The sequence below is a fragment of the Saccopteryx bilineata genome, chromosome 9 (genome assembly GCF_036850765.1).
Source record: "Saccopteryx bilineata isolate mSacBil1 chromosome 9, mSacBil1_pri_phased_curated, whole genome shotgun sequence".
NCBI lineage: Eukaryota > Metazoa > Chordata > Mammalia > Chiroptera > Emballonuridae > Saccopteryx > Saccopteryx bilineata.
In genome coordinates, this window is record NC_089498.1 from 19,454,919 (window position 1) to 19,472,570 (window position 17,652).

The 17,652-nt window shown below is 44.1% G+C and overlaps 1 protein-coding gene across 2 annotated transcripts in view; it reads left to right on the plus strand.

Annotated features, from left to right (window-relative positions):
- Positions 1 to 17,586, plus strand: part of TANGO6 (transport and golgi organization 6 homolog) — a 219,086-nt gene extending 201,500 nt beyond the window's left edge. Inside the window, exon 18 of one of the 2 annotated variants that reach the window (XM_066243181.1) lies at positions 17,410 to 17,586. In XM_066243181.1, the coding sequence (XP_066099278.1) occupies positions 17,410 to 17,586 (177 nt within the window). The remainder of the gene's footprint in view (positions 1 to 17,409) is intronic. The other variant, XM_066243180.1, reaches the window with a different exon arrangement.
- Positions 17,587 to 17,652: the final 66 nt, after the last annotated feature.

A 17,652-nucleotide genomic window follows, 5' to 3' on the forward strand; every position in this document is an offset into this window, starting at 1 on the left:
CTGCATCCCAGAGATTCTGATATGTCGTATTTTCATTTTCATTTGTCTGTATATATCTTTTGATCTCTGCGCTTATTTCTTCTTTGACCCATTCATTTTTTAGAAGTATGTTGTTTAGTTTCCACAATTTTGTGGGTTTTTCCCCCTTTTTTTTACAGTTGAATTCTAGTTTCAAGGCTTTATGATCAGAGAATATGCTTGGCACAATTTCAATTTTTTTAAATTTGCTGATATTGTCTTTGTGGCCCAACATATGGTCAATTCTTTTTTTTTTTTTTTTTTTTTTTTTTTTTTTTTACATATGGTCAATTCTTGAGAATGTTCCATGTACACTAGAGAAAAATGTATACTCTGTCGCTTTGGGATGAAGTGTCCTGTAGATGTCTATCATATCCAGTTTTTCTAGTATTTCATTTAAGGCCACTATATCTTTATTGATTCTCTGTTTGGATGACCGATCTAGAGCCGTCAGTGGTGTATTGAGGTCTCCAAGTATGATTGTATTTTTGTCAGTTTTTGTTTTAAGGTCAATAAGTAGCTGTCTTATATATTTTGGTGCTCCTTGGTTTGGTGCATATATATTAAGGATTGTTATGTCTTCTTGATTCAGTGTCCCCTTAATCATTATGAAATGGCCATTTTTGTCTCTGAGTACTTTTTCTGTCTTGTAGTCAGCATTATTAGATATGAGTATTGCTACACCTGCTTTTTTTTTGGGTGTTGTTTGCTTGGAGTATTGTTTTCCAGCCTTTCACTTTGAATTTGTTTTTATCCTTGTTGCTTAGATGAGTTTCTTATAGGCAGCATATAGTTGGATTTTCTTTTTTAATCCATTCTGCTACTCTGTGTCTTTTTATTGGTAAGTTTAATCCATTTACATTTAGTGTAATTATTGACACTTGTGGGTTCCCTATTGCCATTTTATAAATTGCTTTCTGACAGTTTTGTATCTTGTTTGATTCTTCTCTTTTGTTTTTCTATCGTTTGTTTTTGTTTGTTTGTATTCCATACTTCTTTCCTCTGTTGCTACCTTTTTTAAGTCAAGTGTTTTTGTGGTGGTTTTTTCAAGGGTGGTTACCATTAAGTAATGAAAAGGGTACCTACCATATTCATTGTAGTACCCTTTCTTGTGAGTATTTCTGCGCTTCATCGTCCTTTGCTACTGTTAATCTTCATCCTTTCTCCCCCTTTTTTTTTTCTTTTGTTGTCACAGTTTAAGTTTGGTTTTATTGTTTTCTTGGTGGAGCTGTTACTTGTGGTTATGTTTTCTTTTGTTCTTTGAATCTGGTTGGAAAACCCCCTTTAGTATTTCCTGGAGTGGGGGCTTTCTGATGATAAATTCTCTCATCTTTTCTGTATTTGTGAATATTTTTATATCTCCTTCATACTTGAAGGATAGCTTTGATGGGTATAGTATTCTTGGCTGAAAGTTCCTCTCTTTCAGGGCTTTAAATTTTGGGGTCCACTCTCTTCTAGCTTGTAGAGTTTCTGCTGAGAAATCTGATGATAATCTAATAGGCCTTCCTTTATATGTTGTATTCTTCTTTTCCCTGGCTGCCTTGAGAATTTTTTCTTTGTCATTGGTTTGTGTCATCTTCATTATGATGTGCCTTGGAGTGGGTTTGTTGTGGTTAAGAAAACTTGGTGTTCTGTTTGCTTCTTGAATTTGAGGCTTTAATTCTTTCCACAGGCTTGGGAAGTTCTCATCTATTATTTGTTTGAGTATATTCTCCATTCCATTTTCTCTCTCTTCTCCCTCTGATATACCTATTATTCTTATGTTATTCTTTCTGATGGAGTCAGACAATTCCTGTAGGGCTTTCTCGTTTTTTTATTATTTTTGAGTCTCTTTCTTCTTCTCTCTGTTGTGCCTCAAGTTGCTTGTCTTCTATTTCACTGATCCTGTCTTCTATCTGGGCTGTTCTATTAGCTAAGCTTGTTACCTCATTTTTCAGCTCTTGAATTGAGTTTTTCATTTCTGTTTGAATTGTTTTTATAGTTTCAATTTCCTTGGTAATATATTCTTTGTGATCGTTGAGTTGTTTTCTGATTTCCCTAAATTGCCTTTCTGTGTTTTCTTGTATATCTCTGAGTATTTTTAAGATTTCTATTTTAAATTCTCTGTCATTTGGCTCCAAGGCTTCCAATATGTTAAATCTTTTCTCCATAGATTTTTCCACATCTATTTGTGTTACCTCTCTGTCTTTTGTATCCATAATGTTCGATTTCTTTTTTCTTATTGGGTTCTGAAGGTGGTCTTGATGATAGTGTTAATTGGAATTAATAAAAAATAAAAAGGAAAAAAAAAAGAAAAAAGGAAAACACTCCACAAAAAAAAGTAATAATTTATTATTTCCCCCTTTTTTCTTTCTTCTCTTCCCCTCCTCTCACCTCCTTAGGGAAATATCGTGGTGACCTGTGAATTATATTATGCTAAATGGAACAAAAACTGCCTATAATGGAGGGCCTAATTTGGGGTGAAGAGTTCAAGGGGCAAAAAAGGGAGTAGGGACCTACTAAATACAAAAAAAAAAAAAAAGGAGGGGGGGAGAAAATCTTAGACAAGCATAAAATGATTTGCTTGTAAGTGATGGTCGACTAAGAGATATAATGAGAGGGATGAGAGGGAAACAGAAAAAAGGAGAGAGAAAACAATAATTAAAAAAGAAAAAAATAGCCTGACCTGTGGTGGCGCAGTGGATAAAGCATCGACCTGGAAATGCTGAGGTCGCTGGTTTGAAACCCTGGGCCTGCCTGGTCAAGGCACATATGGGAGTTGATGCTTCCTGCTCCTCCCCCCTTCTCTCTCTCTGTCTCTCCTCTCTCTCTCTCTCCCTCTCCTCTCTAAAATGAATAAATAAAAAATTAAAAAAAAAAAAGAAAAGAAAAAAATAAAAATAAAAATAATAAGTAAAAATCTGTTGTATTAAGTGGAGCGAAGACTAAATACAATGGAGACTTTGGGTTGGGAGGAATGCTAGTGAGTTAAAAAGCAATGTAAAAAGTGCCCAAAATGCCACAAAAACAAACAAATAGAGGAAAACCAAGAACAAAAGCAAAAGAAGAAAAAAAAAGAACAACAACAACAAAAAAACCCCCACAAAAACTTGAGTCCCTAATTGAATAATTTGTTTGTGATTGAGGCTTAAATGGGAGGAAAAGTAAAAGGAGAAAAGAAGAAATGAATAGAAAGGAAAAAATAAGAGTAAGAGAGAAACGAAGGAAGAAAAAAAAGGAAAGGAAAAAAAAAACAAAAGGGGAGAGAGTGAGAGTTAAGGGTTTTGGAGTGTAACCCTAAAGGAGAGTTAGGATGAAGAAAAGAAATAAAATGTAACACTCATGGGTAATGTAGTTCAAGAAAAGGGTAGCATAAGATGGGCAGAGAGTAAAAGGACTGAGGTGGAAGAAATAGAAATAATAATAAAGGCAATAAGATAGAAGAAAGAAACAACAACAACAAAGAATTAGTGGAACAAGTTATAAAGTCTGTGGATTTTTCTTGATTTTGAGAGGTTAACTTCTTCCTTTTTTCTTTTCTCCCCCTCTTCCTGGTCGGTGACTCTGTACCCCAGGTTCTGCCCCTGTGTCACTCTTAGGTAGGAATTTGCAGTTGATGGTATTCTATGGCAATGTCATATAATTGGCTTTAGTCTCACTGGTAGTCAAGGCTTGTTGACGTTTGCAAAGTCCAACAATGAGAGAGTTTGCTTTCCTGGAGTCTCTTTCCTAGTTTCCCCTTCCTGAATTAGCAGCCTGGTGATCCAGCTATGAGGCTGCCACTGCTTCTGTCTGGGGAATAAGAGGCTCAAAGAGCTGGGAAATCCCCACTCTATCCTCACTCAGTGCAAGGCTCTGGGTAAGGTTCTGGCAGTCAGAGCCTCCAGCCTAATCAGGTGGGGCTGGGAGTCAATTGTTGTCAAGGTGACTGTTCAGCGCCTATCATTCAGTTGGACCACTCAACCCAGGCTTTCCACACTTGGTAGCCTGTTTTGGCTGGGAAGAAGAAGCACTAGTCGCTGTTTGCTTTATGGATCTTGATATCTGCCAAGTCCCTCTTGTTAGGTATATCCCTGAATATGGAGGCTCTGTCAATCAGAAGTTGCCCCCGCCCCTTTAGCGAAAGGCACTGAAAAAGATCACGCCTCTTGTCTTGGATCGCTGAACTGGGAGAGATCTTATCAATTAGAGCCCCATGGGTGCGTAGATTTCGTGGGTTAAGCTAATTTCAGTGATTGGATCCGCAGCTGTGCTCCAGAAAGTATTTCAGGCTGTCTGCGCGCCCCTCCCCCCAGCGCTTGATTGTTAGCTTGAATGGCTGGGTGAGATGCCCCGCCCACGGAGAGAATCTCCTGACTAGGAAAGACAGCCTTGGCGCCCCTCCCGGACCGCGGCTGGGGGAGGGGGCGCGCGCGAGGTTTCTTGGCACACCAGTGGCCGGGGACCACGGCACGGGGCGCACGCGCAGAGATTTTGGGGAGATCTGTCGGACGCGCTGCTCACGGCGCCATTTCCGTGACGTCCGAAACCCTATTTCCTCTTAAATATTAAAAAATAATAGATGGAAAATTCTCTGCTGGATCACATCTTTCCAAATTCTTATTTCTGGAAATGTCTTATTTGAGACCATTTGTTTTGGTCTTATTGATCTCCCATAATAATCACAGAAGAACAATTTCATTCACCTAAGTTCTATTTGTAAAATCACCATGAAGTATCAATGACTTTTTAAATATTAGAATAATTTTTGGCCTGACTGGGCAGTGACGCAGTGGATAGAGCGTCAGACTGGGATGCGGAAGACCCAGGTTTGAGACCCCAAGATCGCCAGCTTGAGCGAGGGCTCATCTGGTTTGAGCAAAAGCTCACCAGCTTGAGCCCAAGGTCGCTGGCTCGAGCAAGGGGTTACTCGGTCTGCTGAAGGCCCGTGGTCAAGGCACATATGAGAAAGCAATCAATGAACAATTAAGGTGTTGCGACACGCAACGAAAAACTAATGATTGATGCTTCTCATCTCTCCATTCCTGTCTGTCTGTCCCTGTCTACCCCTCTCTCTGACTCTCTGTCTCTGTTAAATAAATAAATAAATATTAGAATAATTTTTAAATGTAACTGAATCTATCAGTTACTAAATTTTTTTACTAGTGGGGCTCTGTCAGAGAGGGAGTTTGATTAGAGGTTTTTTTTTCCCTTCCTCTATTTTCCAGATATTCTGGATTGTAGTTGTAGTGCTATTATAATCAAATAAATAAATAAATTTAGGAATCAAAAGAAGAAAGTTATTTGCCATTTATTGCTGCATTTGATCTGAACTCAGATACAATAACCACTTCGCAATGTTGCAGGTCAGGCTCATTGAGAGAGTCAAACACTGCTTTCCTGCTCTGCCATTGAAAATGCACCTGTGTGCCCAAGGCAGTCTTTTGCTCACTGTTCCCTTTTCAGTAGGTCCTGCCTCTTCTCCTCACCTGGTCTTTTCTAAGCCACATCTAACCCTAAAGGTTTACCCTTGTCCCTGGAGTATCAGCATTGCGTGCTTCAGGGAACTGGCGCCTGAGAGGGTGAGGAGGGGAGGAGAGGAAGTGTGTGTATGGGTGTTCAGCTCACACACTCAAATCCTTTAATAAAGCACCTGAACCTCACCCCTTTCCAAAGAGTCTTCAGACTGCAAATCTTGGTACTTCTTTAAGATATCCCTGGCCCACCTCCACTCCTATCTGTACCCCCTCTAGCTTTCCCTGGAGACCTTGGGCCTTGATGCAAGGAGGGAGGAAGAGCAGGTGTGTTGAACTCTTAATGAGAGGTTTCCTCTGTGGGATTGCCTGTATCCTGCCCACCACAGAAGCTCCTGTAAGTAACTTTACCTTTGAACTCTCTTTGTATTCAGCCCCTGATCCACCAGATTTAGTGACAATCCCTGGCTGGCAGGAAGCTTTGATCCCTGGGGAGTCCAGAGGAAGTCCTGTGATGTGTGGGATCCCCCAGGTTACAAGGATTGGGGAGAAGTGTACCAAGGTGGGTTGCTAAGGTAGACCCATTAATTAAGAAGGAGCCTTTGCCTAACACTCAGTTACCTAAAAAAGGAGATCCGGTAGCTGATAACAAGGACTCAGCACCCCTCCAGTTGGAAGTGGTGTTTGCACAAGCATGATTGTTATTTTAAGGACTCGGCAGTGCTGAGGAGAATATTCCTCCCCACACCAGGAAAGAACAGTGTCTTAGAACTAATCTTTTTAACAAGTAAAAGCTAACCTTCCTGTGAATGTTAAGGGGCTCCAGCAAAAAAGAATCTCACCTGACCAGGCAGTGGCACAGTGGATAGAGCGTCAGACTGGGATGTGGAGGACCCAGGTTCAAGACCCCGAGGTTGCCAGCTTGAGCGTGGGCTCATCTGGTTTGAGCAGGGCTCACCAGCTTGGACCCAAGGTCGCTGGCTTGAGCAAGGGGTTACTCAGTCTGCTGAAGGCCCGCGGTCAAGGCACATATGAGAAAGCAATCAATGAACAACTAAGGTGTTGCAAGGAAAAACTGATGATTGATGCTTCTCATCTCTCTCCATTTCTGTCTGTCCCTATCTATCCCTCTCTCTGACTCACTCTCTGTGTAAAAAAAAAAAAAAAAAAAAAAAAAAAGAATCTCGAAGATAGTTTTGACATGGTAAAAGATTACTCAGGAGGAAGAAAAAAAGATAATAAACAGTAGGAACTCTAGAATTTCTGTATAAAAGAAGCTGGGCTATAATCCATTGGAGAGAGTGTTAAACTTGTCTTTAAGCTGTATTTGCATAACAGGCTTGTCCTGGCTGTTCATAATCTGCATTTATTTGCTTGGAGATGAGGGGATTTCCTGAAGTTTCCCTGAGCCATGACTTCATGCCACCCATAGACTACAAATAAAAGTCAGAGTGAAGGCCCTTTTGCAAGGTAGGGAAATGTCCTCCCGCATCCACCTCCACAGCCAGAAATCACTTCCTTTGCTTCCACAGAATCGTATATTTATCTCTCATGCTGTGTGGGGTATGAGTCTGGCTCCCTGCTAGGCTGTGGCTGCCAGAGGGTAGGGTTTGTGCATTACTCATCTTTTTATCACCAGCATGCTGCCTGGGCACGCAGTAGGCCCTTTATAAATATTATTGACTGAGTGAGTAATCGTGAGGTAGTAGCTGTGGGGAGTCATCCTCTTTCCGGAATCACCTTTCTTTTTAACGCTGCCAGCCTCCAGGAAGGAAGTGGCACTTGGATTGTTCCACGGTCATTCAGGTGCCTGCACTAGGAGATCTAACGCCTGTTATGTCTCAGCAGTTTTTTGGAGTTTTTTTTAAGATTTTATTTATTGATTTCACAGAGAGAGGAGGGGGAGAGTAAGAAGTATCACCTCATAGTTGCTTCACTTTAGTTGTTCATTGGTTGCTTGTCGTATGTGCCTCGGTCGGGCAAGCCCAGGGTTTTGAACCATCAACCCCAGCGTTCCAGGTCGACACATTATCCACCGTGCCACCACAGGTCAGTGTCTTGGCAACTTTTTGAGAAAACCCAGGAGACAGGTACACAACAGAGCTGGGCAGCATCCCTGTGAGGTTTTGCCCACCTCATGTGGAGACATTGGGCGAGGAGCTCTGAGAATAGTCTGCAAGGCCAACAGCATATATGTGGGCCCAATGCAAAATGAAAGTACAGGAACCCTTGTTCAAAAAAAGAATAAAATGTGCTGCTAATGGTGTTGAAAAAAAAGCGAACATCCAGCCTAAGAAAAAGTCTTACAAGAGCTTTTTTGAGCCAAACTGATGACAGCTGCTGCGGAGCAAAATCTCAGGGTATTGAGAAAATGTTCCAGCGGGTAAGGCCAGCAGTCGGGGCCATCACAGCCAGGCACGAGCAGGTCCACATTTGATTCGGTAGAGAGACAGTAGAGAAACAGTGGAGCCAAAAACTGGTGGGTCATTCCTTTATTCTAGCCTTGCAACCAGCTAGCGAGTAAAAACAAACACACACAGGGCTCCAAAACCCACTCACACATTCTCCAGTTCCACAACCAGGAGAATCTTTTCTGGTCTTTCCTAGAATCAAAGGCCCCCACCAGTCTCAGCGGAGCTCACAATGCTCCTCACCCCTGTGGTTCCCATCTGCACACTTTCTCCCTTCTCATCTCTGCACAAAACTCTTCTCCTTCAGCACCCTGCCATCTTGGCTTCCTTCTCTGCAAAAATGGCTTCCTTCTTTCTCCTTCCTCCTTCTCACAAACTTTTCTTGCCTCGAAAACCCCTCCTCCAGCAACATTAGCATAACAAAGTCCCTCCCTAAGCAGGAAGGTAATTAGCAATTTCACCTGGGCAGCACCATTCAAGTGGGCAGCAGCCTTTTTGGTTTTTTTTTTTGTTTTTTTTTTTTTGTATTTTTCTGAAGCTGGAAACGGGGAGAGACAGTCAGACAGACTCCCACATGCGCCCGACCGGCACACGCTCTGCCCACCAGGGGGCGATGCTCTGCCCCTCCGGGGTGTTGCTCTGCCGCGACCAGAGCCACTCTAGCGCCTGGGGCAGAGGCCAAGGAGCCATCCCCAGCGCCTGGGCCATCTTTGCTCCAATGGAGCCTTGGCTGCGGGAGGGGAAGAGAGAGACAGAGAGGAAGGAGGGTGGGGGTGGAGAAGCAAATGGGCACTTCTCCTATGTGCCCTGGCCAGGAATCGAACCGGGGTCCCCCACACGCCAGGCCAACGCTCTACCGCTGAGCCAACCGGCCAGGGCCAGCAGCCATTTTTTTTAATTCATTTTAGAGAGGAGAGGAAGAGAGAGGAGAGACAGAGAGAGAGAAGGGGAGGAGGAGCTGGAAGCATCAACTCCTATATGTGCCTTGACCAGGCAAGCCCAGGGTTTCGAACCGGCGACCTCAGCATTTCCAGGTCCACGCTTTATCCACTGCGCCATCACAGGTCAGGCTGGGCAGTAGCCATTTTTAACAATAAAAGTGAGCAAAATCAAATACAAATTTTACAAACTTATTTGCCCAACACAGCGAATAACAGTTTTGCAGCATATTTTATACATCAGCATCAATGGAGGAGATAAAAGAAATCCAGTGGTGATAGATTAAGGAGGTGGGAGACAGCAAGGCGGGGACATCTCTGAGATTGGATAAAAAGTAAAATGGGCCCTGGCTGGTTGGCTCAGTGGTAGAGCATCGGCCTGGCGTGCGGGAGTCCTGGGTTTGATTCCTGGCCAGGGCACACAGGAGAAGTGCCCATCTGCTTCTCCACCCCTCCCCCTCACCTTCCTCTCTCTCTCTTCCCCTCCCGCACCCGAGGCTCCATTGGAGCAAAGTTTGCCCGGGTGCTGAGGATGACTGTGTGGCCTCTGCCTCAGATGCTAGAATGGCTCTGATTGCGGCAGAGCAATGCCCCAGATGGGCAGAAGCATCGCCCCCTGGTGGGCATGCCAGGTGGATCCCAGTCAGGCGCATGCGGGAGTCTGTCTGACTGCCTCCCCGTTTCCAACTTAAGAAAAAATACCAAAAAAAAATAAAATGGAGAGACACATACTTCTTTTACATTAGGGGGTACAGGATAGTTAACAGTTAACACTTACAGCACATAGAGATGGTATGTGCGCAACAAGATAACAATGTGGGCTCTAGTACCCGTGGCCGTACCTTCGAGGGATCTGGAAAGATGATTGCTCTGACATTTCAAAGGTCTGTTATCTTAGATGCACAAAAGCAATCGACAATTTCAAAGTTAAAGACCACCTTTGCCAAAGAGGCTACAGGCCTAGGATTTAACTACCCATGACCACTTTTAGTTAGGAATTCTTATGTTCAGACCACCCTGTGTGGTTCCTTTGGGCTCTGGGTTTGTAAGGTGCATTATGCGGGCACCCCCTGAATTTGTCAGCTTTAGTATGTGGCTCCTTTTTCATCCACATGGTTTTAAAATATATAGAATTTTTCCTTTTCTTTCATAATCTCTCTTTCTCAACTTGTCACAGGGTTTGTTATTTGCTATTAATTTTGTTCTAAGTAAAGAAAAATATAAATGTTGTTATTAGCATGAATTTTACTGTTCATCTTTATATTGTGCAATGCCAATTTTAATGCAAATATAAGAGTATTTAACTCATATGTGGTATCACCAAAATTACACAATTTGTATTCTATGGCTTGTACATGCACATTCATTTCCTCCTGAGCAGAACAGTGGAAACTCTGTACGAAACTAACTCAACTGTTCTATTTCACTTCATGATACATGTGTATTCTGCCAACACTCTTTAACTTTGGTTTACTGATGATTAGGAATGCACCGAAAGGAATCAGACTGTGGGTTGTCCTACTTCCTTCTGTGTCATCATTTTCAGTATAAATGGTTGGCTAAAACAGGGAAGCCATATGGAGGAACATAGAGATCCTTACTCTCCCATGTGTCGTAGAAAGCCATCACCTCCTTTATGCATTTGAAGCAAGTTCTCCATTGAATGGAAAGTGCAGCCTCTCCAGGCTATCAGTGCCTCCATTTGCTCAGTTGTAAATGTAGCAAACACGTTCCTCTTCTACTGGCTTTGAACCTTGCTGAACTCCCATACATGTGGATCCTTCAGAATTCGGTGCTTATGGGGCATGGCGAACGCTATATTCAGATGCGCTGGCTAAGAATGGCAGGCACGCATATTGGTCATATCTTCTCTGCTCACATTCATGTTCCTTTGTCCCATTGGACTTCCCGTACAAAACACAAGTTCAAAGATAAAATATTTAAGACCCCTGACCTGTGGTGGCTCGGTAGACAAAGCGTCAATCTGGAATGCTGAGGTCTCTGTTTCAAAACCCTGGCTTTGAACCATAGGAGATGCAGCTACTATGAGTTGACACCTTCTACGCCCCCCCCCCATTTTTCTCTCTTTCTCTTCTCTCTCTAAAATCAATAAAAATCTTAAAAAAAGAAAAACTGTTCTGGGAAATTTAAAAAAATAAAAAGAATTTAAGATGACAACAGTAGATTATTAAAGCAAGCATGGGACCCTCTTGATTGTGGGTCCCTATGTGACTGTTCAGATCACACACCCAGGAAGCTGGCCCAGGTTGTTTAACATTGTTTCAATAGGTGTCCTTAAAATTTTTGGTTTTGGACCCTGGCCAGTTGGCTCAGTGGTAGAGCGTCGGCCTGGCATGCGGAAGTCCCGGGTTCGATTCCCAGCCAGGGCACACAGGAGAAGCGCCCATCTGCTTCTCCACCCCTCCCCCTCTCTTTCCTCTCTGTCTCTCTCTTCCCCTCCCACACCCGAGGCTCCATTGGAGCAAAGATGGCCTGGGTGCTGGGGATGGCTCCATGGCCTCTGCCTCAGGCGCTAGACTGGCTCTGGTCGCGACAGAGCGACGCCCCGGATGGGCAGAGCATCACCCCCTGGTGGGCGTGCCGGGTGGATCCCGGTCGGGCGCATACGGGAGTCTGTCTGACTGCCTCCCCGTTTCCAGCTTCAGAAAAATACAAAAAAAAAAAAAAAATTTTTAGTTTTTACCAAGTGAAAGACTGGCCAAGAGTAAGATATATTCCTTCTTTCATTCATAAATATTTTTAAAGTATCTACCATGTGCCAGTTACTGTACGAGGCATTGGGACTACAGCAGGTGAATAAGGCAAGGCATGGCTTCAGTGTCAGCAGTATGTGTGACCAGTGAGGAAGACTATAAATTACACAGTAAATATTTATGTCACAATTGTGAGAGGGGTCACAGATAGAACTACAGGTAGGGTAGGAGGGCTCAGGGGGATGCTAAGGGAAGGCATCCCTGAGGAGGTGGCATTTTGCCTATAGTAGGAGTTCTATGGTGAAGAGAAGTGAAATCGTCTGGCAGGCTGAGGGAACAGCGTATACAGAGGCCTTGAACATGGAAGGAGCTTTGCTCAGACAAGGAAGGAAAGAAGGCCTGCACGACTAGAGCCCAGGTGGCAAGAGGGAGACCAGGCACATGGCCTGGGGAGCTTGATTTGTGTACTGCTTTTTCTCTTCCTTCCTCCTTCCACTCCCTAGTACCCATGCTGATCAAGAGTACAGAAGGTGGGAAGGGCCCTTCTCCGTTCTTGAGCAAGGACCGGATGTGTGATGCTACGTGCTTAGTACCCTTGTGTGGAATGCACAGGAGTCCTTGGGCCTGTTGCCTACCGACTTAATCATCTCCTTTATTTCTGTTCACCATCTCCAGTCTACTTTTCTTCAAGTGTGACCTCTCTTCTCCAGCCTCTCCTCTCCTGCTCTTCTAGGACATTTGCTATGCTCTGCTCTAGACCATCATTATTTACGTACATATCTTACCTGTAAGCCTTTTAAGGGCAGGTTCCCTATCTGCTTTACCTGTGAAATGGCCTTTGGGAAAGCTTTATCTAGGAATTGATTCCATTCAATAAAAAGCTTATTGGCATGCGGGGGACCCGGGTTCGATTCCCGGCCAGGGCACATAGGAGAAGCGCCCATCTGCTTCTCCACCCCCCCCTCCTTTCTCTCTGTCTCTCTCTTCCCCTCCCGCAGCCAAGGCTCCATTGGAGCAAAGATGGCCCGGGTGCTGGGGATGGCTCCTTGGCCTCTGCCCCAGGCGCTAGAGTGGCTCTGGTCGCGGCAGAGCAATGCCCCAGAGGGGCAGAGCATCGCCCCCTGGTGGGCAGAGCTTGGCCCCTGGTGGGCGTGCCAGGTGGATCCCGGTCTGGCGCATGCAGGAGTCTGTCTGACTGTCTCTCCCTGTTTCCAGCTTCAGAAAAATACAAAAAAAAAAAAAAAAAAAAAAGCTTATTTACTTTTTAATAGGAAAAATATTCATAAAATTAAATATTGAAAAGGTACAAAAGAGAATATAATTCCCCCATCCCTCCCCAGTTTCCCTCTCTGGGGACAACTAGTTTTTTTTTTTGTTTTTTTTTTTTTACAGAGGCAGAGATAGACAGGGACAGACAGAAAGGAACAGAGAGAGATGAGAAGCATCAATCATTAATTTCTCGTTGCACGTTGCGACTTCTTAGTTGTTCATTGATTGCTTTCTCATATGTGCCTTGACCGCGGGCCTTCAGCAGACCGAGTAACCCCTTCCTGGAGCCAGCGACCTTGGGTCCAAGCCAGTGAGCTTTTTGCTCAAACCAGATGAGCCCGCGCTCAAGCTGGCGACCTTGGGGTCTCGAACCTGGATCCTTCCGCATCCCAGTCCGACGCTCTATCTACTGCGCCACTGCCTGGTCAGGCGGCAACTAGTTTTTAAATGTATTTTTGTATAAATAGTCCATGTTTATATTATATAGACTATTATATAAATTTATTACATGCTTTTTACAAAAAGTAAAAAAATGAAAGAATGGATGAATGTTCTTCTATTTCCTTTTTCTGATCTTCCTCCTTTTTAGAAATTATACGCTGGCACAGCCTATAATGTACAGTCAACACTTGAAGTTCCAGTTGTGAGAGAAAAAAAATTTTAAGTCCATTAGAACTAATTATTGTCATAGATATTTGCATATAGTGAAATAAACCCAATTGATGCACATAGATAGCATTATTATTAAACAGAAAGAATGGCTCAGTGGTAGAGCAGGAGTCCCAGGTTCGATTCCCGGCCAGGGCACACAAGAGAAGCGCCCATCTGCTTCTCCACCCCTCCCCTTCTCCTTCCTCTCTGTCTCTCTTTTCCCCTCCCGCAGCCAAGGTTCCATTGGAGCAAAGTTAGCCTGGGTGCTGTGGATGGCTCCTTGGCCTCTGCCCCAGGCTATAGAGTGGCTCTGGTCGTGACAGAGCAACGCCCCGGATGGGCTGAGCATCGCCCCCTGGTGGGCATGCCGGGTGGATCCGGTCGGGCGTATGCAGGAGTCTGTCTGACTGCCTCCCCGTTTCCAACTTCAGGAAAAAATAAAAATAAAAAAAGAAACAAAAAACACAGCATACCGTAGTGGCTTAAGATTATATGCCCTATTTCTTCTAAGCAAAATAGAAAACCTAGAAACCATAAAGGAAAAAAATTGATAAACTTAACTATATAAAAAATGTAAATCTCTTCACTGGGAAAAAAATTTCAAAGTAAAAGTACTGAACAGATAGTTCAGTTGGTTGGAGTGTCGTCCCAGAACAGGGAGGTTGCCGGATGGATTTCCCAGGCAGGGCACATACAGGAGCAGCTCAATGTTCCTGTCTCTCTCACTGCCTCTCTCTCAGAAAAATAAAATAGAATTTTGCCCTGGCGAGAGCATCATCCTGAAGTGCAAAGGTTGATGGTTCAATCCCTAATCGGCACAAACAGGAACATATCGATGTTCCTCTCTCTCTTTCTCACTCTCCCTGTCCTCTCTTTCTCTAAAGTAAAAAATAAACATTTAAAAAAAGAAAGAAAGAAAAAGTACCAACTGGGAAAATTGTATATGATAGATAATGGACCTTTGTCATATATAAAGAACTCTTACAAATGAACAAGGCAAACTTCAGTTATTCATACCAGAAAAAATTATATAGTTTATGTATTTACTAGAAAGCTGCAAATTTTTTTTTTTTTTCTTTTCATTTTTCTGAAGCTGGAAACAGGGAGAGACAGTCAGACAGACTCCCACATGCGCCCGACCGGGATCCACCCGGCACGCCCACCAGGGGGCGATGCTCTGCCCATCCTGGGCGTCGCCATGTTGCGACCAGAGCCACTCTAGCGCCTGGGGCAGAGGCCACAGAGCCATCCCCAGCGCCCGGGCCATCTTTGCTCCAATGGAGCCTTGGCTGCGGGAGGGGACGAGAGAGACAGAGAGGAAAGTGTGGCGGAGGGGTGGAGAAGCAAATGGGCGCTTCTCCTGTGTGCCCTGGCCGGGAATCGAACCCGGGTCCTCCGCACGCTAGGCCGACGCTCTACCGCTGAGCCAACCGGCCAGGATAGAAAGCTGCAAATTTATTAAAGTAGCAACATGCTGTTTTTTACTTACTGGATTAGCAAATATAAGGAGTTTACAATACATGGTACTGATGAGAATGTGGGGAAACAGGTAAAACGTAAATTCTTGTAACCTCTCTGGCCTTATTGACCAAAATCTGAAATGTACATTACTCTTTGACCTAGAAATTCCATATCCGGAGATGTGTCCTAGGAATATATTTGTACATACCTGCAGAGACTTAGGTAATCAGAATGTTAACTGAAGCGATACTTGCAATAGCAAAACAGTAAAAACAAGACTTAAATGACTTTCACTGGGATAGTGGGTAAATAAATTGTATGACATTCATCCTGTGTAGTCATTTTTAAGAAGTTATGTTCATATGTGCCAATTATACAAAAGACCTTCAAAGTATGTTCAGTGTGAGTGTGTGTGTGGGGGGGAGTCATGGCACGTTGCAGTATAGTATATAATTCTGTGCCTTAAAAAAGGAAAAGGCATACATTTAGAATATTTCTCACAGTTAAGAACAATATCACTGACCTGTGGTGGCACAGTGGATAAAGCATCAACCTGGAATGCTGACATCGCCAGTTCGAAACCCTGGGCTTGCCTGGTCAAGACCCATATGGGAGTTGATGCTTCCTGCTCCTTACCCTTTCTCTTTCTCTTACTCTTTTTTTTTTCTCTCTCTCTCCCCACTCCTCTCTTTAAAATGAATTTAAAAAATTTTTAAAAAGAACAGTGTCCTTTGAAAAGGGAAACAAGAGAGACTTATTTTTTATATGTATATTTTTGCATTATATTACCTTTCCAGTACAAATAAGAACACAGGCTTCACCATATTTTTGGCTAAGTCACCTTGGGAGTTACTTACCCTGTTAATTCTTGGTTTACTCATCTGTAAAATGGGGCCAATAACTTTCTTTTATATGTCTGGCATAAAAATTAGATAGTATATGGAAAATACATAGTACTGTATCTGACCCCAAAATAATCATTTTTGAGGCAAAGAGTCAGACCAGAAGTAACTTTGGACCTAACCACAGACAAGTTATATGGCCCCTGTGATCCGGTTGCCTTCAGTCCCTAGTTTGACCAGGTGATCGTTAAGGCCCCTTATCATTCTTCCATTCTCTTGCAACCTAGTTTTTTGTGTTTTTTTTCTGTGTGTGTGTGTGTGTGTGTGTGTGTGTGTGTGTGTGACAGACAGAGAGAGACAGAGAGAGGGACAGACAGGAAGGAAAGAGATGAGAAGCATCAGTTCTTCCTTGCGGCACCTTAATTGTTCATGGATTGCTTTCTCATATGTGCCCTGACCGGGGGAGGGAGGGGCTACAGCAGACAGAGTGACCCCTTGCTCAAGCCAGCGACCTTGGGCTCAAGCTGGTGAGCCTTACTCAAACCAGATGAGCCCGTGCTCAAGCGACCTTGGGATTTCGAACCTGGGTCCTCCATGTCCCAGTCCGACGCTCTATCCACTGCGCCACCGCCTGGTCAGGCTTGCAACCTAGTTCTTGCTAAAAGTTCTAGCTTATAAGCTAGAAGGATTTGAGAGAAAATTGACAGCTCCTGGGACTACGTGCTTTGGCACCCTCCCAGTTGCATATCAGGCCATAACATAGGAGTATTAGATGTGACGAATGGGTGTGGTTGTGTCTAGGGAGTCTTCTCTTGTTTCTCATTGCAGAATTGCAGTTGAAAAGTTATAGTGACTGGGGGAAGGGCATGAAAATAGAACTGTGGAGGAAAAATTTTAAAGCAGTGGCAAGGAGAAAAATAATAAAGTAGTGGCAAGGATAGGCATGGTTGCTGAAGAAATAGCCTCCTGTGTTTCATAAGTAGACGCCTTCTTCTGGGTGTCTGCGGAGGGCTTTTTGGGAACTAGAGAGGAAAGTGCCGGCGACTGTGCTCTAGAAACTACTGTATCTGGGCAGTGTCTGTGACCCTGAGGTCTGCGCAGTGCCATGGGACTGAAGGAAGGGGTCTGGGCTCTATGCTTGGGCCTGGGGCTAAAGGGGAACAGCGGCCCCAAAGGCCAGTGTACTGAGGGGTCTGGAGTGCATAAGAAATCCAAAGGGAAGCCCATCTCAGTACAGCTGCCCCCAACTCCATCTCTAACCTGAGAGGGCCGCGCATTATCTTTTTTTTATTTTTGTATACTTTATTGATTTTCATTTACCGTGTTTACATAGATTCAAGTGTCCCACCGAATACATCCCCCCACCCCTGTGTTCCCCTCATCATCGCCCTTGACCCCCTCCCTCTAACGCCCTCCCCCTTTCCCTCAAGGATTTGCTTTTCTGCTCTCTATAACGCTGTCTTATGTGTGTATAATTTCACCAATCTCTTTCCCTTCTCTGATCCCATCCTATCATCCCCTTTCCCTCTGTCCCTTTCCCTCTGTCGCGCATTATCGTCTTAAGGGAGTGTGTGAGTTTCCCCACAGAACTCCTCAAACAAGGAAGGCAGTTTGGTCATTCTTGGCAGTGTTGAAAGTAGACATGTGGTCATGACCCTTTCTGTCTCATACAGGTGCTGAGGGATGTCCTCAAGGATCTCTACCACCTGCTGAAGCACGTGGTGCTTTTGGAGCCCGATGATGTTGCCAAGCTCCATGCCCAGCTGGCCTTGGAAGAGCTGGATGAAATAATGAGAAACTTCCTGTTTCCACCACAGAAGCTGGAGAAAAAGATTGTGGTCCTGCCATAGACCTGGCTGGCCCAAAGGACATGGAGGCAAAGGAACCAAGCAGCCAGAGCAGTGCTCAAGCCTCCC